This window comes from Haemaphysalis longicornis, unplaced genomic scaffold (genome assembly GCF_048455015.1).
Source record: "Haemaphysalis longicornis isolate Haplotype H1 unplaced genomic scaffold, Haemaphysalis longicornis Haplotype H1 scaffold_9, whole genome shotgun sequence".
Lineage (NCBI taxonomy): Eukaryota > Metazoa > Arthropoda > Arachnida > Ixodida > Ixodidae > Haemaphysalis > Haemaphysalis longicornis.
In genome coordinates this window covers 41,109,285-41,131,889 of record NW_027526460.1, presented here as the reverse complement: position 1 = coordinate 41,131,889, position 22,605 = coordinate 41,109,285, and the positions used below count along the sequence as shown (strand labels likewise).

The window sequence follows — 22,605 nt, the reverse complement described above, 5'->3', positions numbered from 1 at the left end:
GGAAGGATAACAAAACAATATGAGTGAGGAACTAGTCATCATGACCGCTGTACGTTCAGCATAATGTCTTCCCTTTTAATGTGTGTGTAATCTGGACGTGATCGTGCGTCCAAATTTACTATCATGTGTACGGTTGTGCAATGTTTTTTTTTTTTTGCTGTATAGACTCAAACTGGAATCTCCGATACAGCCTTCTTGAGAAAACGCTAAACGCATATTCAATTTATAATTAAACAGAAAGCTTAGATACGCCAGAGCTGGCTCGGTATTTGTACCGCGATAAAATGGCTTTCTTCGATTAGAAACCGTAATTGAATGCTGCCTATTTTCTACCTCATATAATTCGCATGCTTTAAAACGTATGTGCTGGTGTCCCAAATCGCGTGTATGCGCTAATTATAGCATCGATTGCATAAGCTGTATAAGTAACTTGAGACGGGGCGGTTTGAAAATCTCCAAGAACCTTCGTAGCGGTTCGACTAATTTCTTGGCCCCTGTGTTCGATTATCATGGTCAAGTTGGCCCCAGGAGAGGAAGTTTGGGCCCATATCCATTGCGCGAAGACGGTACACAAAGGACACGTATATAGCGCAAATCCCGCCAGCGGCATTAAGTGCGAGAGTTTGCTTTCTGTCCGCGTAACTCTTCTGCTGTCTTCTATTCAAAATGCATTCGTGACGTTAGACATGCCAGCGTTGAGTGAACATCTCAGTGAGCAAACACAAGCGTGAGATTTCATAAATCAGAGATACGAAAACATCCTTGTTTCTGGACTTTCTCCTCTACAAATCACCCGATCCTTTTTCGCGTATCTCCAGCCCATCGCACTCTAAGCAGCCAGTAAAGACCATCTCCACTGCTTCCATCGGCGCAAGAGTAACAGAGTAACAAATGCATCGCAATCTCCATTTATCTGGTCCTAACTAGTCGCCAGATATATTTCCTTTCCGCGGGTGGTTGTCCTTTCGTCGTCGCTGTGGCTTACGTAACCGCACCCGAAGAATTACAGCTCCCAAGTGGCAGAGACAACTAAACAGGGTGGGCGCGGGTCGATGGCCGATTTACAACGCCGGTCGAGAAGGCGTTCGGTCTGCCGTTGTCGTGGATGCCGCCGCTCAGGCGGGTGGCCCACGCGCGCGAGTGGGGGACGAAGAAGATGCGGCGCTGTAAATGCGCGGGATGGGTTCCTCCCAGTAACACGCAGCAGTGCGATCACGTAGGCGCCAGAATGGGATTTCCCTCTGACAGTTCCTTGCCGTGGAGCGTAACGGACGCTCCCCGGCAAGTAGTGGAGCACTCGAGCCATGCATCGTCACCCTACTGCCTCTAGTCAGTTTAGTTTGGGTTGTAGATTGTTTGCGTGCCTGGATTAGTAAGGCTTAGGGATCAGATGAGTGAGTGAGTGAGTGAGTGAGTGAGTGAGTGAGTGAGTGAGTGAGTGAGTGAGTGAGTGAGTGAGTGAGTGAGTGAGTGAGTGAGTGAGTGAGTGAGTGAGTGAGTGAGTGAGTGAGTGAGTGAGTGAGTGAGCGAGCGAGCGAGCGAGCGAACGCGCTGATTCCAACGGTTCCCAACAAAGTAAACGAAGAATCATGGGCAGATAATCATTTTATCGTTACATACCATTTTATCGTTATCCGAAGGAACATTTGACATATCCACCTCAGCTCAGCCTTACGGCCTCGCCGAAACTTACACAACCTTGGGAATCTCCCCTAAATCTGGTCGATATATGTACAGTTAACTCCCGTTAAGGCGAAGTCGGTTAATACGAGCACAATGGTTGATACGAACAACATTTCTGCTTTGTTGTAACGTACACAATGCAAAAAACCTCCACTTAAGACGAACTTCTGATAACACGAACGAGATTTTACGGCCCCTTTGAAAGTCTACTATATATATATATATATATATATATATATATATATATATATATATATATATATATATATATATATATATATATATATATATATGTATATATATATATATACAGTCGAGTCCACTTATAACGATACCATTTATAACAATATATCGGATATAACCATGAACAGCTATGGCCCCGTCACCTTTTGTAATCATTATATGGTAAAATAAACCGCTTATTACAATGCTCAAGTGCCACGATATCGGATAGAACGATTGAATCCTGTTGAAACGATTGAATCCGGAAACGATTGAAACAGAGTCGTAACTGTTGCACCAAAAGTGCAACAGTTACGACTCTAATGACGCGGTTGTGCAGCCTACTCAGGTAGTGTCTTCGAAGGAGGCCCAGTGCGTGACACACACCCTCAGTGAGTTTGTTTCCGCCAAGGACATTTACCTCAGCTAGGTGAAGCACCTATAGTTGCTCTTGGAAAATATTTGGGCCAGGTCCACACGCGGCAAACAAAGGTGACCGACTGTGGCTTCTTTTCCGCAAATTAGTAGTATAGTATTATGGCGTTGCAGGCATGCGAATGAAATGTTTTGAGCTCGGTTCCGTTTTTTTTTATTTCGCAACCCGCTTATAAATAACAATTATCGGTTATAACGATGGGATTTCCTTGACTTGACACTTTGATATATATATATATATATATATATATATATATATATATATATATATATATATATATATATATATATATATATATATATATATATAAGAATATAGAAATAGAGGAAGAGAGCGAGAGAGAAGATGCGTACGCATCGTTCTTTTTTTCGGTACTTGAAGAAGATCTGTGCGAAACACAAATTGAAAAATATGGAGACCAAGCAGAAAGTAATGCCTGTGAACCCCTTACATGTGGTGTTCGTGCGCCCCCAGCGCTCTCGAAAAATTTTTGGCGCAATAATTTTAGTAACGGAGCCCCCTAACGTCAGCGTAGAGGTTCAAGAAATGCCCTAAATAATGCTTTACGTGCCTCAGCCACTGCATATGGCTGAGAGTAAGCTTATAAATCTGTGGTATCACACAGCGCCTTCTTGCATTCACAAAATGTAATTTTGCTGTGTTACAAAATAGGCTTTTTTAAAATTGTTTCCAAGCATATGTATAATTCTCACATTTTGATCATGCGTCCAAATAGTAAACGGACACCGGATTCGAAATATTCCGCGCACACAACTCTAATCCGAGTTGATCCTAACTACTTGGTAACTCACCCCCAAGCTATCTTCTCGGCTTTCTTGCTTGCATGTGAGTGAGGGTATGCATAGACACACATAGGCCAGAGCAGCTTTAGCCTGAACAAATACCACGCCCTGGTCGGCCGTAGGATCTCGAGGTAGTGCGTAAGGGCGTACGTATATTTGCCCGCATACGAGCACCTCCGTGCGGGCCATGATATATCCCCGACCGACCAGACAGCGCTTTGGTGAGCGGGGCCGGATGCACGGACCAGGCCCACGCGACGAGCACTGAGCGAGCCTCTCCCATGCTTCTCGGCCTCGCAAGGTCGAGGCCGTTTCACTTGGGTGGGAGTCGGCAGGCGCCCTCCTCACTCGCCTCCTCATCGCGAGGACGTTCCGGCGGCCTTGCCCGATTACCTTGCCTCCATGTAGAGGAGTGGGCCCGCTAGATCGCCGGCGCAGATCGTTCGCCCTTACCCTTTAACTAGGGCGGGCATGGTCCGACGGAAGACAGAAGAAGCCCCTTCTTGCATCTACGAATTCTCTCACTTTCCCAGGCTTTTCTCTTCAAGGGTAACGATTCAAGTCTGCCTCGAGTCAAGGCAGGTCTAGACTGGTTTAATATATTTATATAGTTTCACGTATGAGCATTACTCTGTTATGAGGTTGGTGGCTATGGGTATGTGCTAACCAGCGAGGGTTCCTCGTAAAAAAAAAAAAGCAGAGACAAGGAATGAAGAAATAATGCAGGAATACGCATAAATCTTAAACACAAATATTCTGCTTGCTTGGATTGCTTCTTGTCGGCGTGGTAGCCATTTCAATGGCTCACTGCACGGGCAAGGTACAGAGAGCCTGTAGATGAAACGCAGCGACCGTAGGTGAACAATGTAACCGAAAGCGCGACACGTGACTTATTCCTGGTTTACGTTACAATGCGTCCTACAATGCGTCCCTACAATGAGTCGCACTACTCCTCTCGGTACGGTTTTGTAAACATTTTTTTTTCATCAGTTGACTGATTCCATCGATTGCAACTACAGGATGTGCAGGAACTTCCCCTATATCTTTCATGTCCGCACCATCGGAGCGGAAGACTTGCACATCCGCAGTGGGCAACGCAAGTGTTACACCTGACCCTCTCACATCGGCTTGATTCCTCTGGTTTACCTCCATTCTCGCCACCGCTCAAATCTCTTTGTTATGAGCTATTCGACCACTAGATTACGCCGGTAGTTTCTTCGAAAAAGTGCCAGAACAAAAAGTAATTGAAAGTTACCCAGTTACGCAAAAAAGGTGGTCTAAAGGGACAGACAACCGATTTTTGTCGAGCCTATTTTCTTTATCCCAAATGAAAGGCAACACCTTGGCCCGAAACGGTTTTGCTAAGAGCGCTCTAGAACTCTTGAAATCAGAATTTTAACACGAAAGTGCTTTACTCCGGGATTCACGAAGATTTCACTCCCGTCATATCCGTCACGGAAGTGACGCCAGTACAACGAAGCAACAGGCCTGTAAAGGGTGCACCCTTGCACACAGGGTCTTCTTGCGGGGAAGCAACCTTTAGCACTAAAGAGTACGTTATACTTCGTGTTGGTTCTCGGGTTTTATATTCTAACAAGACATTGTCTTCACTGATGTCATATCCTTCACGGAAATGACGCCAGTACACCTTTGCCGAAGCGACCTGCCAGCAGGACGTCGCTCACCAAGCCCACCCACGAGACAGCCACCGACCCGAAAATCATCAGCTGCAGATTTCGCTGCACAATTTCCTTTCGTGTTTTACCGATTCCTATGACATAGGAATCAACTACAGTTTTTTTAGATCTACCAGCCGTACACGTGCCGCCAAAAGCATTGCTGGCAACCATGACAGTGAGGCATGAGGCAACACACTTTAAGTGCGCGTGAGATTAAAAGACGTATTTAAAATCTTCTCACCGGCTAAAACAACCACGTGCAACTTTTTTCTATTCCTTCATGCGGTTTTTGATTCACGGGTTGAAATCGACGGAGTTGTTAGGATGTCGCGTTTAGATACTATATTATACGCGTCGCCACTTTTCAAACTTAAGAAATTTTAGTGCAAAATTAAAATTGTTTCCGCGTGTTTATTTAGAATTTCCTTGCGGTTACCCCGGTATATAAAACGCTGCCTTTCGTATGAGCTAGACGACACGAACTCCACAAAAATCGGTTGTCTGTCCTCCTTAACTAGAGTTAACTTCCGCACGGTACTTGAATTACCTACAGTTCTGGTTGGGAGTGACGCAAACATATCTGAGCTGTGTTCTGTTTCTTGTGGCGTCGCGTTGGTGTCACCTGTATTACATGCCGAAAAATCAGCCCATTGTTTCTGTTTCAAATTCTCCCTCTAAAGTGTTAGCTGCCGATCCCGGCTTGCAGGAAGGCAAGAAAAAAGGGGGGAACTAAGTACGATACTTAACACACTTTGGACAGTGTCGTAACGACTCGTATAAGCCTCGAGATGCAGTCAACATTTTATTGAATATAATTTGCATGTTATATATGTGTTGTTAAACTATGTACACGTTACCGTCATATTCATTCGGAGCGAGGCCGAAGCTTAGCCAGGAGCAAGCGGACGTGTATGTATACGCTATGTTGAGGTGTGACATATAGCCTGGTTCTTTCGCGCTTCTTTGAGCGGGAGGTCTCCGCAACAAGAGGTTGATGCTACTCGATACGCCATCTCACTCCGAACCTCCCTGAAGAAGCCGTATCGACTCGCCACCATTGGGATAACTCAGAGCCGTATGTTAAGTGGTTCTCAAGCGCGCAATAACACCACAGAGACATTTTAAAAATGCCTGACATTACCCAAGCTTGCCCTCTAACAAGTTAGTACTACCAGGAGTTACCCAACGAACACACTAGTAAATTTGAAGTCTACTGAACTCTGAACTTACAAATTACAGTGGCATTAGTTGTCTACAACGACTTTGTTCTGACGTAAACATTTTTTCAAATGGTGAGACTTCGTTCGTCAGTTTCAGTGGCAAACGCAGCTCGGTTTTCATTTTTGCGGGTGGTAGCGCGAACACGACGAAGGCGATGCTAGCGTATAGCTTGCATGTGAGATTTGTGTGTATCAGGGGCGGAGGCGAAGGCGGCGAGATCGCTAAGCGCTTATTGAGAGGAGCGACCGGCGCTATTCCCGGCCGCCGTGGCGGCGTGGCTGGTCGTCGACCCGGCTGCATCTTCCCCGGCTCGCCTGCCCGCTTTGCACAGGGCTTCGCGGGGTATACGCAGAGCCAGCCACGAAGCCGTTGCTACTTGTGAGACACAGCGTCTAGGTGCGCACCGGTGTCTATAAACTAATACCTGCAGGCGTTATACCTAAACGCGATGTTGATATAGATTGCGTTTAAAGGTAGCGGGTAAAATTCGCAGGTAAAATTCGCAACGTTGCGAAGATGTAAAACAAGAAACAGTAAATTCCTTTCTGAAGGGCATTGTTAATGAACACGAGCATAAGAACAGCCCAATGACACACCTGAAATCCACTCCAGCTAATACGTTCTGAGCAGGTCACTTGATCTATCTCATGATGTGGACTCTGTATCACAAGCCATTACTGCTTCCTTTTTAAGAAGGCATGGAACTATGGTGAATCCTCAACATCCCTAAGCGCCACTAATGACATTCGTATTGAGACTTCAAAAGAAATACAGACTTCATGAAGAATGCAGAACAGACGAACTTGGACCTGGCTTCTATCTGAGACCTCGATGCGCGTTCGCTCACTCGGACGTAGTACGCCCTTCAGGCGGGTTCTAGAAGGTCGACAGCGGTGTAGCGGACTGATTTCGCGACTTCTGTGCGTACACACATGAAGTAAATAATGCTGGAGTCACGTACGCCATACATCGCGTGATAAAATCTGCGTTCGCGCAACCAAGAAATCGAACAAGAACACACGAAGAAAACAAACAGCTCGCTGCGTGCGCGCGGTAAATTGTAAACCACGAGTTGACGCGCAGGGTGAGACTACGGGCGGAATGTTGGGCTTGTTGGTTGCATGGTACTTGCGACACTGTCAGCGCTGAAAGACTGGGCACAGAATAGGAATACACCTGACGAACCACAGCAGCGTCGTCCGTGAATTCCTACTTTGTACCCATCGTTCAGCGCTAACAATGTCGTCAATAGCAATCAGTAGCAGGTGTGGTTCAAGCCGGCACTCGGTTATGCCAGGTTCACACTATTGCCGCAGCTGTCGTAATAACGTTAAAGAATGACGTCATTTCACGTATAAGCCAACCGAACTGCGTGACACGCCGTTTTTTTACTTCCATAACTCACGATATGGCTTTTGTGTCGGTAGTTTGAACATAGCATAACTAGAAGCTAACAAGCTATCGTCGTTTGCGACCGGTTGCGTGTCGTCACATTCGGCAAACGCATCCAAAAACAGCGCCGCGTTATAGTATACGGTGTGGATTAAACGGCCAGACACGATGCACAAGGGCGCAGTTCAAGTTCGTGAAACCGTCTACTGCTACAAAACGCTTCGATACAACAATTCGCTCCGTATCCAGTGCCTCCCAGACTCCAGTACACCACGTCGCAAAGCAGCCATCATCGGCGACTGGGAGCGGCTAACGGCCGACCAGCGCTCCGTCCTTGACCGACCTTCCTTCCGGGCGCCTCCTAAACGCGCGGAGCGGCTTTGCCCGGGGCAGCGGCCGATGCACCGCCCCTTCCCTTGGCTGCGTAGCCTGCCGAGCAACCTTACCGCACTGCACGCCCACCGGACTTAACCCGGTGCGGGGACGCACCAGTCCACTGACCAAAGTGCGCGGGCGATATGCGAGCAGCAACCCTTTGTTGCCGCTCGTCCCGAGAAGCAGCGTTCCTTGTTCCGCATTTAGGGGCCGCGTCCGGTTCATGAGGTGAATCCTAATATTCGCAATTGCATTGGGACGAATCTTCGCAACAGCGGCTGTCTCAGCCGAACACAGAACTGCGTGGTCGTATGCACGCGGGGTATTTATTATTCACTCCGCAATTGAAGTTGGGGCTGATCATGGCAGCGCGTGCAGGCTTCTCGAATGCAGTTGGACAGCAACTGAAGGTGGTACGGGTAGATGAAGGACGTTAAGCTCAACCTTGAAGGCCACAGCAGATGGACGTTCCTTGACCCAGCAATAGCGACTGTTTAAATGGTGCGTGCTAGCCCTTACTCATTCAGAGCCCCACCCAGACATGAAATCGACTTTACCACTGTGCACCACTCGGAGGGAAACAAGACTGGCCGAGCACAAAAAAATGGTGCGCAATGTGTTACCAAAGTTCGGCTGTGTGTGAAGAACACCGCACGAAGTAAAGGTGGAGCTGGACGATGTCTACTTGTTTTACACAATATGTGTGTTCAAAGTTATGAATAGCATCATGGAATGCTTACGAAGAAGTCTATTTAGACGTATGATAAGCGTCAGAGGAACGATGAAAGGACCGGAGCAGTTGCTACCCCCGCAGGCGAAAGGGCCGTAGTACATGTTAAAAAGTGGACGCCTCAGCTTTTACAAATGCGAAATAGGTAAATGCAACACCAACGTCAATTAAAAACTAAATGAAAGCATTTGGAACCTTACGACATAAAAAGAAAGTTTGCAGTTCAAAAAATTAAAGCAGTTACACTCAGCGTGGAAGCTCTCAAATGCGGAGTAGTGACTCGCCAAAGGGGCTGTGGCGCCCTCTCTCGACTAGTTTCAGTATCAGCCTGGCGCTGGCACCGAGAGTAGTCAAGAAAGGGCACCGCGGACCCTGAAAATGTCTATAACTAGTCATTGGGTTGAGTTTTTGTACAGTGAGCTACACTGGCCGGCGTTGAGCAGTTTCGCGTGGCTCCTGGAGAGCCGTGCTGCGCATGCGCGAGGAGAAGTGACTTCACACGGCGCACAGAACGTTACTCGCTGCCCAGCGTCTCTCACACACCCCACGCGCTCAGCGTCTAAGCCGACCTCCGTTCCCCACGTGGCGGCCCGGTCAACCTGATGATCATGCGAGAAGTGGCCGGGTGTGCAACCGATGGCTCGTGCGTCGCAGCAACACCGGCGTGCGCCTGTGCAACCAGCTTAGCTCTGGGGCGATTGGCGACGCTGCGCCGGAGCAGCTCGATAACTATGCATGTGTCACATAATGCGTTTATGTGTGTCATTGAAGCAGCAGTAAGCATGATAATCAAACTAATCCTAGACAACCAGGAGAGCTAAGAATAACCAGCTGAACCTTAGCTCACGCTACGTATATCCTGGCATAGCCGAGCTAAGCCACTGCTAATGTGTATTCACGTGGGGAAATTCTAGATTTTTTTATGTCATTGTGTACTTATTTGCGGCCTGGCAATGGTAGCCTCCACGGCAACGACACAATGTAAAGGTCACCCCCAACCCTTTGCATGCCGAGAACGTGTGCCCGTGTGGCCCAGTGGGTTTGACATCGGCTTCGTAACGGGAGGGACCCAGGTTCCATCCCGACCAGGGAGAGCGGTGATATTTTGGAAGCCCCTGTTTAGCTGGCCTACGCGTTACGTTACGCGTCACTAGGGTGGCGAGATACCGTGATCCCGGACGAGCTAAGGCGACAAAACGGGCCCCTGAAGTGCTACGAATTTAGAAAAGCAAATCTGTTTTTTTTTTGTAAACTTTAATACATATTAAATAGGCGCCGTTGTTGACTTCTCATGCTATCTTCTCGAGTTGTGTATACATTGCGCTTTCGAGAAAATTGCAACGTCGCTCAAGATGGCCACTGTCTCTCGGAGGGCGATTGGACGAAGGAAGTTTGGAAAGCAGTTCCTCATTCCAGTTCACAGGCGGCGCGTGAGTCAAAATTAATTCCATCGCCTGCACGGGCGCTGAGGGCAACTGCAAAAATGCAATCCGTATATGGCGGGGTTCCTGAAAATATCACGATCAACGGATATAAGTGCTTGTCAGCGAATAAGGGAGGTTTTTGCAGGCTTTCCCTTCTCATCGCAAATCTTAACAAGAACAAAAATAGGCTCGTATCAGCCTTCTTAACTGCAAATGTCATCGAAAGATGGTTGTCTCCCGCCATCGCTGCCACGCAGCACCATTTCCTGTCTCCCCCTCGCACTGTTCCCCTTCCCTCGTGCTTCTCCCACGATGACTCCAATGAAGCTTTGCTGAACTCTATTCAGTTTTCCCGCCCTCGAACTGCTCTAGCGCCATCTGTTGAGACCTTTTGTTATTGTTCTGGTTAGAACAGCTCTTGCTCAACTCGAGCTCTGTTTTCTTTGTGTGTGTTTGCTTTTATGTCGCTTTTATCCCTCCTGAAACGTTCCGTATACACGTAATTGTGGGAATACGCTGTCGCTACGTTGCCTTTCACAAGGACGCCATAAAACACGGGATATTTTTGAGAAACACATGATAATAACGAACTGTATATCTGTCCGAAGATCTGACACTGTTTGTCCCTCTATAAGGATACCAGAAACGTAAAATCATTGTATGTATGAATTGCATAAATATGGAGTATACGGAAAACATGCGGAGCCTAATACCGCCCATTCTTAAAGATAGAAGCACGGAAATTGTTCCATAGGTTCTTATTGTTAGGAATCAAATGATTTCCTTGTTTTTGGTAATAATATCTGCTTTAGTTACGCTTCGGCGCGTCATACTCCATATGAGCTCTGTATCCTTTTAATTCCGTATATATGGGACATATGAGCAGGTCTGCGCCACCATTTTTAACGCATCGTTTTTAAGGCCAGCTACAGGGTAAACATTAGCAAGAAGGCACGTTATGAAGAAACGAAATGACGAACTAGCTTGTTTGTACTCGCTTCAGAGATGACAAGAACTCGCGTTGACTTCAGATTTCATAGAAAAATGAGACTAAATACTCTGTGGAGAGATAATAGGCAATGCAAAGCCTGGGAAACTCTATTTTGGCGATACAGGGCATACTTCTTCGCACAATTTTTTGAATCTTTGACAATAATGCTCCCACGTTCACTCAGAGCGCAGTTGGAATACTACACCCCTCAGCTAGTTTTCAAGTAATCTTCGCTGCTGGTATGGGTTAGTCGAGTGACTACGCTGGTAGAAAATCTCTCGGTATAATTAACATTTAGCTCAATACCCAGTGGTTTCCTATCACGGGGCCCTGTTGTAGTTGCGTAAAGTGCTATGTACCAGACTGTGGGGACAAATATATTTTCGTTCCTCTTCTTACCACTTGGGTTGAACGATTCGTTTTTGATGGTTAGAGTCGCACACAGAAAAAATAATGCACAAATAAAACAGTTATTTTTACTATTTAGGTCACACGAATATCTAGGTCAAGTGAAATGTCTGAATGCGTGTCTTCTGTCTGATGAATGTTCAAAGAACTTGATTCTATCGAAGACAAAATTAATGTGGAGTGCTCGACGCTGTCGCCTTGCAGGAACGCCTTCTTAAGATGTAAATAGGAATTAGCCGTGCCGAAAGTTATATCCGCGTCCCGCGAATTCATTCGTTTTGTAAAATTTCGAGTAATCATTCGGATAGAAGAGATGAAAAATTCCGTGTCGTGGCTTGTGACGTCCAAAAAAACCACTCAAAGTGTTTTGCCTCGCGCTACCAGCTTAGGTGCGTGCTTGGGTACCAGGCTGCGGGCAGATTTTTTTTTCTCCCGCAAAGCCTCCGTTACTCCACGTCAGTAACTACGGAGTCTTCCACACAGCTTCCAGTAACGCGTACACAGTGGCTTTACTCCACACACCGCGTTCCAGGCAAGCAATTGACATACCGACTACTGCGGGGTCAAAATACTGTCCCCGGGGTAACATTCGACACATAGCCTGCGTGTACTTTTCATACACAAGGTCCATGGATCAAACTTGTATGGGACCTTTTTAGGTCCCATTCAGGAAACGCCGCGCCATCTTCCGGACTAGTGTAGCGTTGGGCGCCTGCTCGCTTCCTTGACCTGTTCCTAGGAGGCACCCTGCCGGAAAAGGAAACCTGCTCGGTGCGCGCGGGAGTTTTCGAACTGTTTCGAACCGAACACGCCGCCGCTGGTGGCTGCTCCTGAAAGAGGCGCGCGGCGAAACACGTGGACCCGCAGGAGGCGCGGAGCCACTCACCGGTTGATGCAGGAAGTCCTGGAGGGAGTACTTGACAGCGCCGCGGCTCATTTTGCACAGGGTCACGAACTGGGCATCGCGGGCCTCTTTCTCCCTCAGAACCCTGCAATGAGCACATAAACACCTCGAGTTAAGGGGGACTCAAGTTCATGGCCCACGGGTTAAAAAAACATCGTGTACTTATAAGAAAAGTTTTACAAATCCACAAAAAATGTTCCTAACGTCCTACTTTGCTTCTTTTAGAAATATATCACATCTTTACTGAAATAAAAAATAAACAAAAATGCATTTTAGTTCATGTAGTTTTCATTAGATGGCGCTAGCAGTCTACCATGCGAGAGTTTTATTTTTTTTATTTCAATACAGTAGTGACATATGTCCAAAATAAAATTACTGGGCCGTTGAGCACACTTTCATGTATTTGTAAAAGTTTTCGTATCGGTTCGCGATGGTTTTTAAGCCCGTGAAATCGTTGCACCCTCCGCGGTGACCTTCCGCTACACGGTATGAGTAAGCGTTGAAGGCATATAGACGCCAAATACTGCATTCTGCCTTACAGACGCCATCTCTTCTGTACCACTGATCCTTTTTGTCAAGCCGTATTCATGCTGTGCATACCCCAAATTGTTACTAGCGTTATTTTTTGACGCACTTCGAGACATTTTCTCACGCCACAAGCTTTGCGCCAACTGCCAACTGCTACACGCCTGTAACCGAGATCTCTTTTCTTACATATCCATGTGTGAGCCTGTAGCTACCCTTGGATGTGCTCTCGTGCCTCCATATTTCGATATCAACTGTACCCATTCAATTAAATAAAGTGACCGTTGGCGAAAACAGGGGTTTACGCAGAATTTCGATTTTTTTTGGGGGGGGGAAGGGGGGGGGGGTGTTGTATAAATCCCTAGGCAGGGTGCTTGTGGTTGTGGAATCTTTTTGGGGAGGTGTCGAAGTCCTTCTGGGGGGTGTGGGGGGGGGGGTGTTAGGGGGGTGTGTATAAATCCCTGGGCGAAAAAAAAGATGGCTCATTGGCTAAGGAGTTGTGCTGCTGCCCTCAAGGACGCTGGTTTGATTACATGCCGCGGTTGCTGCATTTCCGGGGGGAGGCTAAAAGCGAGAACGCCCATGTGTGCAGATTTTGGCGCGCGTTAAACATCCCAACGGGTCTAAATGAATCCAGATCCCTCCATTACGGCTCGCCTCATCGCCCAGGTGTAGTGTCGGCGCGTTACCCCAAAATGAATCAATGAACACGTTGTAGCACGCACCCTTCTTTTAATATCGCCAACCCCTCTTTGCTATACATTTCCTCACCTTTAGCGTTTTATTTTTTTTATTTCTTAGGCAGTTTATTATAACTGGAGACCAGAGCGAAAGGCGAAAAAAAAATCCCGAGCCATCTTTACTGACATGAATCCTGAGGAGGAGCGAAGCACGCAGTGTAGAAGTGTATTCAAAGATTGTAAGCCTTTCTCTTGCCACACGGCGCGCGCTGATTGGGCGCCAGAGAAACGCCGGTGGGAGGAGCGATCGCGCGCTTGCTGAGGTGGTGGCGCCCTCTCTTGCGCTGCTCCGGATTTAATCAATTTGCATGCCCAATCTGCCCCAGATTGGGGTAGTGACAGGCGCCAACGCGAGTGCAGTGCAATGTCCGCGCATACCCTGCCGGCTCGTTTTCAGTGGTCAACGAGGCTCCGGCACCAGGTAAGTACGCCTTTTCTTGTTTCGATCGACCACCCGACCCCATCAGGCCTACGGTCGAGAGCCGGTGGGTGTATGAGTGTAACACAGTTTATAACCCGTCTACAAACAGCCTCTGCTTGTGCTTGACAATTGCTGAAGCGGACAAGGAGTCAAATCTTTAAATCATGTTAGTTTACTTCGTACCGGTTTTATCCATTACACACTCTTCTTTTAGTACGCGTTACGTTCTAACACGAGGCATGGGAAAACGAGTGTCCCGGTGTTCTAGCACCGCGAATACATGAGACGACGACGACAGGGGACCCCGACAGCCCGAGCCACTAAGGGGCTTCGCCCCTACAAACCCGACGGAGTCCCGGACCTTTTCCACATGTAAACGCATCGACATCCATGATGGCAACAATTCGAAGGAAGGGCATCACAGAAAATCGATGAAAATGAAGAAAGAATGTCTACACGGGCCCGTATCAGTTTATACATTATGAGCCTGACCAATGTGCAGCATGCTCCGTTAGCTTACAAAATACAAAAACAAAAGCTAAATCCACTAAACAGGTACACAACAAGAACCCCATAATGTTTACGTATGTCCAACGATGAAATTCTGCAGATATGAAAAAAAATTCAGCAGTGATCGCATCCCATTACTTTTTTTCGAGTCCATAAAACACACCTAGCACTTTCCATAGAGACAAAAGTTATTCAGTAAAGGAGACTCCGCAACCTTTTTTTAACTTTTTTTTTCTAAATCCTAAATGCTTTCAGAGAGTAGTCAACAAACTACTTCAGCCAAAAATTACTGCTCTATGCGCTTAACGTAACATAGAAACTTGCTCAAGAAAATTTTCTCTCTTTCCCGGCCTTGGCGTTTTTCGACCGCTGGAATAACGTCATTGCAGCGGTGTAGCGGCTATTGGCCGGCTTTCCTCCAGTTGCAGCAAAGAACGCATTCGATAGCCACGTTAAAAAGCAAAACACAAAAAATGGCAGCATCTCCACTCCGTGGATGGTGGCGAGGGTGCGGAGTACGGCGACTCGAAATGACATCCAAGTTGCGCCCCGAGTGACATCCGATTTGCGTACCGACCGTCATTCGATTTGAGCCGTGAGTTGCACCTTGATTATTCCCTAAATGAAACTGCAACTCATGGCTCAAATCGAATTTCGCTTGATGGTGGTGTGCGCACGGATGGACGCGGACGGTCATTGGGAGGTCCTAAGGTACTCCGCACCGTTACAGGCGAGGGAGTAAGCCGTTTGATTCTCGGGTACTAACTTACGGTCGTAGCCCAATGGGTAAGACGATTGACACTAACTCTGTCTGGTCTACCAGACACAGGCTGGAATCCTACCGGTGCGCGTGTGATTCTTTGCGATTTTAAATGCTATGCGCACGTACGCGGACGGACATTGTGTGGTCCTAAGGTACTCCGCACCTAAAATAAAAGATGCTAAATGCGAACGGAGGGGAGATTTGCTGCGACGAGGAAATCACACAGTATCTCTCCGTGTAAATGTTGACAGCGCAGACACACGAAGGACGAAGAACAACGTTACACCACACGCGCTGTTTTTTTGTTGTTTTTTAGTGCTTGTGGTGTAACGTTCTTCTTCGTCCTTCGTGTGTTTGCGCTGTAAACATTTGACATCAACCAACAAGCCCGACAGGTTCTTAGTCGCACCGCGCTGGCGATAACTATAGCAACTAAAGTTTTCAAAGGCTTCCAAACGCGAAGGAAAGGGTGAAAGCGTCTATCAAAAAGTGTTGCAGACCCCCTTTAAAACTAAAATACTATTTGTGTTTATTAAGAGTTTACTGCCCATCCTTTTAAAAGTGTATGGAACACATGAGCACATTTAAACTGACATTTCTACCACGACAAAAAAACAGCCCCCCCCCCCCCCCCCCCCACTCCTCCCGTCGCCTACGGAAACAATTTCCCTCGCCTTCAAATAACATGCACAACATGCCATTATTTTTAGTCAGGCTTTTACATACGCCGGTACAACATGTCAGCAGAATGCTGGACGCATTGCATGGTTGTTTCTGAAAAAAGAGTAGGGTCTTTTGACGTGAGACAGTAGCTTTAAATGCCGCCCCTTGATAGCTATATAGGGACTCAGGGAGCAATGTAATCATGATATCGTTTCTCATTTAGGAAGACGAAGTGCACGCAATTCTAAACACTCTCGCATAGAAGTACATTCCAAATAATATTGCACAGCTCAAAGAATTAAAATAATCACTGAGAAGGTTTTAAGCTGAATTATGCACTGATGCTGGTCGTGCTTGAGACAGGCGCATGCTAATACCCGTACCAGACTTCAGCACAGAACGTTGTCTTGAGAGTTCACCTAGGAGCATGCATGACACTGTAGTTCACACAAAGGGCTGAATGGGCTGATTAGCCTGAGACTTGTAGAAGGATATCGGGAGCCGCCTAGCCATTAAGAAATGAACTAGCCTCAAGCTCCCATCCGATAAAATTCAATTCAGTCGTTCACTTTAAGATTAGTACCTCTCCACTACGTTTTATCAGGCGGCAGCCCCGGCAACTGTCGCCCGCGAATATAGTTTCATGCCTCCATATGTGTCTTGTACCGTTCCACTGAGTCCATTCGGATTCCCGTTAATACACCTTTTAAGCATCGTACGCACATGCGCGCTGTTCAACGGCTCTGCTCAAACGCTTGCCCTCAATTATGGCTTTAATTAAAGAGCCAAGCCTACTTTTATCAATTCGGCAAAACTGCGACAACGGCTACCTCGTGACTTTGCGCCCGTGCACGCAGCGCAATATGAAAAACATTAACGCTCTCTGTAAGTGGTATTTCACATGACTTAGACCAATGGTTATAATTATGAATGTTGCATTGTCCGCCAACAAAGCATAATTCATGGTGACGTGGTCGATCTCAGTATATTTTACATTCTGATTGATTTGCAAATTATTTAAAACAGCGTACCTAATGTTGCGTCGAGTGAAATACCGAGAGCTTCCAATTAGAGAGCTGCTAAAGGTTGGAAGGGTTGCAAAGTTTCGAAATTGTAAGGTTGAAAGTTGAAAAATTGCTAACTCAAACAGAGAAAAGGCAAGATGAGCCACATGTGCTTCTTCGCGAGGCACAGTTGCCATGTAAGGAAGCTACTACTATTAGCGACGATGGCTACTTGGCAAGTCACATGCGTTGTGCCAGGAAGCCAACGCTCGCCGCATACGCAAGGCGCAGTGAGCCCAACACTGGCGTACGCAACGTATTACCAAATAACGGTGACAAATAATAATCTTCCTGTTGCAAGCCACGAACCAAGCTTACGCAACCTCGAGGTGTGCTCTCACCGTGAGGTTTGGGCATTTCGGAATACTCCTGAACACAATGAAATCAAACAAAAGAACCCATCACAACACAAAGCACTCCCACGGCACCACGAAGTTATTTCTAATGTTTTTATTGATTCCTTGTGTCGGCTTTCTTGTTTTGTTACGTTTCGTCGCTTTTTTGTTCATTCATTCATTCATTTATTTATCCGTCTTCTGTACAGAATTAATTTTCTGGTCAATCTAAGCACGCAGTGTTTGTTGCTGTTTTTACTTTTAAATGCAGAGCATTTCTTTAACTCACGATGTCACCCGTTCTAGGCTTCCGTAGTAGTCCGCATCGCTCGCCTCGACATGCCCGGCTCAGACGTTTCGCTATCGGCGCGATCAACATTCGATAGCGCGCCCAGGCACGTTTCAAGGACACTCTCTCCCCTCTCTCGGACTCAACGTGCGCTGAGGCTGCCAATTTTACTGCTGACGAGCGCTCTCTCGTCAGCAGTTGCCACAAGTGCAACAACATTAACTTAACGCAAACTACTTAACGTCGTGCGCCCCCGGAAATGCTCTGCATTTGATCGTGCCCCTCGCTAGGGGGATGTTTCACTGCGTCGCCATGCGAACAGTTTGCCACGCTTTAGTTTCGAGTTCGCCGCATCTATCGCCGCCGCTCGCTTCTTCGTTCGTGCACCGGCTGCGGTTGTAAGAGAAGGCGCTTCAAATTTTTTTCTTCTCTCGTATTCTCTACCCCTTTTCCCCAGTGTCCGCACCCCGCTTCCCCACGAAATTAAATAGTGTGTACACCACTGCTCGTTAGCACAGGACAGCCGAGTCTATAGTGATCCTCACCGGATACATCAAGCTCCGCCGCTAAATTCTAAATCCAATTTTTCCTCAGTAAAGTCAATCCACATAGTACAAGAGCCGTTGAGGACGATTAAGCGCCATTTTGTTTAGTGAATTATTTAGTAGCAGCAGTGCGTTTAGACACCATAAGCGCAAAACGCTAGAGCTAAACAGCAAAACACCGCTTTCCCCTCCCCACACGAAATCGCGATTTTGCTTCCCTAACTTTTCTTATCATGTTCACGCAATACACGCAAAGTTTGTGGCAAAAGTATGCCATTCCAAGAAGCTTGTTAAAAAGAAACTGCAGAAACAAGCGCTACGCATCATTACATTTTCCCAGCGACAAGCAGAATCTCCCCCATTGTTCTATCAGCTCCGTGTTTTGCCCCCACATCAACGTTATTGCTACAGAATCAGTACCTTCTTTTTAAACATTATTACGATCATCTTGCTTTCGACATTTTCCCTTAACGCATCGCTTCTAATTTCAATCTAACGCGCCTTACTTCACGTCATGATCTGCTACTGTCGTGTATACACATTAAATACGGCAAACATACGATTAAATTCTCTAACACCTACAATTCTGTAACGCCTGTAACCTCTCTAATTCGCTAACCCCTGATATTAAATCTTCTAATTCACTACGAGTTTTTAAATATGAACTAAGAACTTTCTTGTTAGACAATCACGTTTGCGTGTGTGCGCGTGCGTGTGTGCGTGCGTGCGTGTGTGTGTGTGTGTGTGTGTGTGTGTGCGTGTGCGTGTGCGTGTGTGTGTGTGTGCGTGTGCGTGTGCGTGTGTGTGTGTGTGTGTGTGTGCGTGCGCGCGCGTGTGTGTGTGTGTGTGTGTGTGTGTGTGTGTGCGTGTGCGTGTGCGTGTGTGTGTGTCATATCGACATTTGTGAAAAGATTGACATTGTGTTCATTGTTGTTGTTTAGTGTCCCTGCGTCTTAGTGAAATAATTTTTTCTTTGTTTTTTTGTATCCGCCGTTCTCTATTTTATGATGTGTTTATTTGCTGACATCTGTTTTCTAGTATTGCTTGCTATTTATGCATTTTTCAACTACCATCATGGGAGGTCCCGCCTGTGGTTTTTAACCTTGGGACCTTTCAGTGCCTCTGTACCCATTCACGTTTTTTGTTCACGCTTTGCAAATACAATGCAATTCAAATCACCGTTGGCTTTCCTGCACGGTAACACTGCCTAACAGAAAAGCAAAGCTTCAAATCTCCACAAGCTTCTAATCCCGCCTTTCTTGGGCTGGGTAAATGCTGAAATCTCGGTCAGTCGGCCGGTGGTTCGCCGGTGGCCCACCAGTGACGTCATTGGTGGGTTGTCATTGGTGGCTGAATCCAGTGATAACCCCAGTGATAACTTGCTGATGCCTCACGGTTTGAGAGAGCGAGATAGAGATAGAAGGATTTAATGAACCCTGAACCAGTTTGCCCCGCAAGACGTTTTCCACAACGACTGAGTTGGGTCATATTAGAGCGGCACTGCTTCATATCAACAATATTCTCGCTCAAGAATGGGTAATCTTCGTGCACTCCCAGCCTGACTTACAAGATCTGCCATGCCATCGCCGCAGCCAACGTGTGCTAGAGTTAAACGCATTGCATGCACTCGGATTACGCACGGGCACAGAATCTCGTTTCAGTAGCTGCCAGATCATACCGTTATTGAGGGGAACATCATAACATCATCTCTGATGCAGCTGCGAAAGACGCGCACGGTCTGCGCGTCCATATTCCAGACAATTTCCGCCCATATTTCCGCGCGGCCTACGGAAACAAACTGAGGGCGTCATTCACTGATTACATTACATTAACGTTACATTACATAAACGTTACATTAACTCGCTGTTGTTGTTTTTTTGTTTAATATAGGCTGGACGGATTTGCCATTGTGCTTGGTGCACTCTATGCAGAAGGACATACGGCATTTCTCGTGGTACTTCCAGCCGTATACAACACAACACGAAACAGAGAAAAGAAAACCTAGGCCCTGCCTTAGAGCTGAGTAACTTTCTAGGAACGTTGCATAATCACGCTGACGCGGCGTTGGGGACAAAGGCGAGCTCTCTTGACTGTTCGAAATGATTCCGGATTGTATGAGGTTCTACCCCCCCTCGGGACCCCACATCTTTTTCTCCGGTCACTGATTTTTTTTTTTTTACTCTGGTCCAATTTTGTTTAACTTCCTCTCGCTTATTTATTAGTATTCGGCCCATCATTTCTCCCTTCAATTTTTTCGCCTCTCTGTATTCGCCCCCACCTGCAAGGCATACGGTTGGGTCAATTGTAACCCACAATGGCTGACAAGCAGAGCCACGGGTGACAGCCGAACAGACGTACAGGCATCGGCCACCGAGCCTGCGGCAGACAAAAACTTCTAAGTTCACTCCGGGCATTGGTCTAGGAATACTGGGCGTTACAGCGCTGTGGGAGTAGTTTCCGCTGGTTGGGTTGGTTAATCACGGGAGGTTCCGCTGGGTCAGCGATACGAAAATAACCCTGAATTCTTGGAGAGCCTGCGAAATGCGAAGACGACACTTAATTACCACTAATAGTAGCAGCTTTCTTACAGTGCAACTATGTCACGCAAAGAAGCCGACATTCTTCGAATTCCCCCGTCTCTCTGACGTCTGCAACTTTGAAACTTTGCAATAAGGGCGTTATATGGTAAAGGTGGTAAAAAAAAGCGTCATTCGACGTGATCTGCAGCGAATCAACGCATATAAAATTATTTTCTCCAACTTTTTTACTACTTTTTAATATTTCTCTCCATCTACCACACCCTCCTCATCCCTACGGGTCAATTTTTTTGGACTGTCGGCAAATGTTGGTTTCTAACTGGATGGTTGAAAGCTTATTAAATATGTTTTTTTAAGAATCGCACAAGAGAGTGTGATAAGGAAAACTTTGACTATAAAATTGACGACGCCAAAATTCGCGCTACCAGGATTTGCCAAGGCGCACATATATCCCCTAAGTCTATTACCCGCGACGCTACGTGTCATCGCTTTGCTGCAAGGAAAACTGCAAAGTTAGCTTTGCCGCAAAGCGTCCTGCGGCACTCGACACAGAACACGCTCTCCCGACAACGTCCCGCTACAGTTGCTGCTCTAAAAAAAGAAAAGAAAAAAAAAAAAGAAAACGTGGAACAAATGTTTTCCCGAGTTCCTATGAACTGAACGTATGAAAAGGAATTATGCGTATGACAGCAGACCTGGTTTTCAATGAACCATGCGGTCCACATCAGGACAAGCTTACAAAACCATACAAGCTCTATTTTCCATAGATGAACTCATATACCGTAACCGGACACGCATGAATCCTGACTTCGGTGAGCTGCCTAACGTGTGACGTAGACTTAGCTGCTGTGTATACGTGGACACTTACGGTATAACGACCCGCTGCAGGGATGCCTGGTAATCCTCGTACTGGCTCCAGAGCAGCTTGGAAAACGCGTTGCCTGCAAAGAATAAAAATGAAACATTTTTGTTCAATGAAAGAACATACATCGCAATGCCTTTAATTCAAACCTTTGCATCCATTTCTCATTGTTTATGCGGTTCAAATCGGAAGCGGATTGTACAAGCCAAGTTAAAAGGGACATAAAAAACCGCACTTGAGCACAAATTAAGTGCCCCAAAAACACTGAGGAGGTTTACAGTTGTTGCGATGAAGCTTGACAACACAACGCCCAAAAACTTGGCATGTTTGGATCTGATGTTCAGGAATTATTGCTCCTCGCTCCTCCAAAATCAAACTGTACCCTTTGCAAGTTTCTTTCAAGGGTTTTAAATGTACACCCGTCGGTGTCGACAAGAACTAACAAGGGAAATATCGACTTAAGTCCATCCCCATCAATTTTCATTCAGATTTAAACATTTTCTTTCACATCGTGTGGAGTGCCTAATTAAGAGCCCAATTACTACAACACGAAGTGCGAATACCACGTTCCTTTTTTCTTTCGCGAGGGTAAAATAAACGCAACCGCTTGATATGACGCCATCATAGTAAGGACGTTTAATGCTTCACGCCATCAGAAGAGGATTACTGCCGCAAAACATACTCGACAATTTAGGGCCGACCAGAATCAACGCCGTCCGTCGTACGCGCTCAGTTTGTTGCCACCGCTTTCTGCAGAAGACAAACCCTACCTTCATAATCAATCACGCCACGCATTTCTGAGCGGGCTAAAAGGAGCCGACACTCATTTTTTTTACCCTCCCTTATTTTCATTTCCCCCTCACCCAAAGGTTGCAAAGATCCCGTTAATCATCTCTCCAGTGTTCTCAGCAATCCGGAAGGTCGCTGGCTAGTTCGCTTACTACCTTACCATATCGCAACGCCAATCGAACGCTCGCCCCTGGTTCCTCGCCAAATGAGATTGCGACCGCTAACCGCTTCCCACACGGTACTAGCCAGCGCGACTGTGTGCGAAGGATGGCCACAGGCGTCAACTATCAGACG

The 22,605-nt window shown here is 46.7% G+C and overlaps 1 protein-coding gene across 2 annotated transcripts in view; it reads right to left on the bottom strand.

Annotated features, from left to right (window-relative positions):
* LOC144152189 (uncharacterized) overlaps positions 1-22,605 on the bottom strand; it is a 648,411-nt gene that overhangs the window by 369,580 nt on the left and 256,226 nt on the right. For both annotated transcript variants that reach the window (XM_077683415.1, XM_077683416.1), the window contains 2 exons: positions 21,529-21,601; positions 12,251-12,353 (listed from right to left, as the gene is read on the bottom strand). In XM_077683415.1, coding sequence (XP_077539541.1) covers positions 12,251-12,353; positions 21,529-21,601 — 176 coding nt within the window. The remainder of the gene's footprint in view (positions 1-12,250; positions 12,354-21,528; positions 21,602-22,605) is intronic.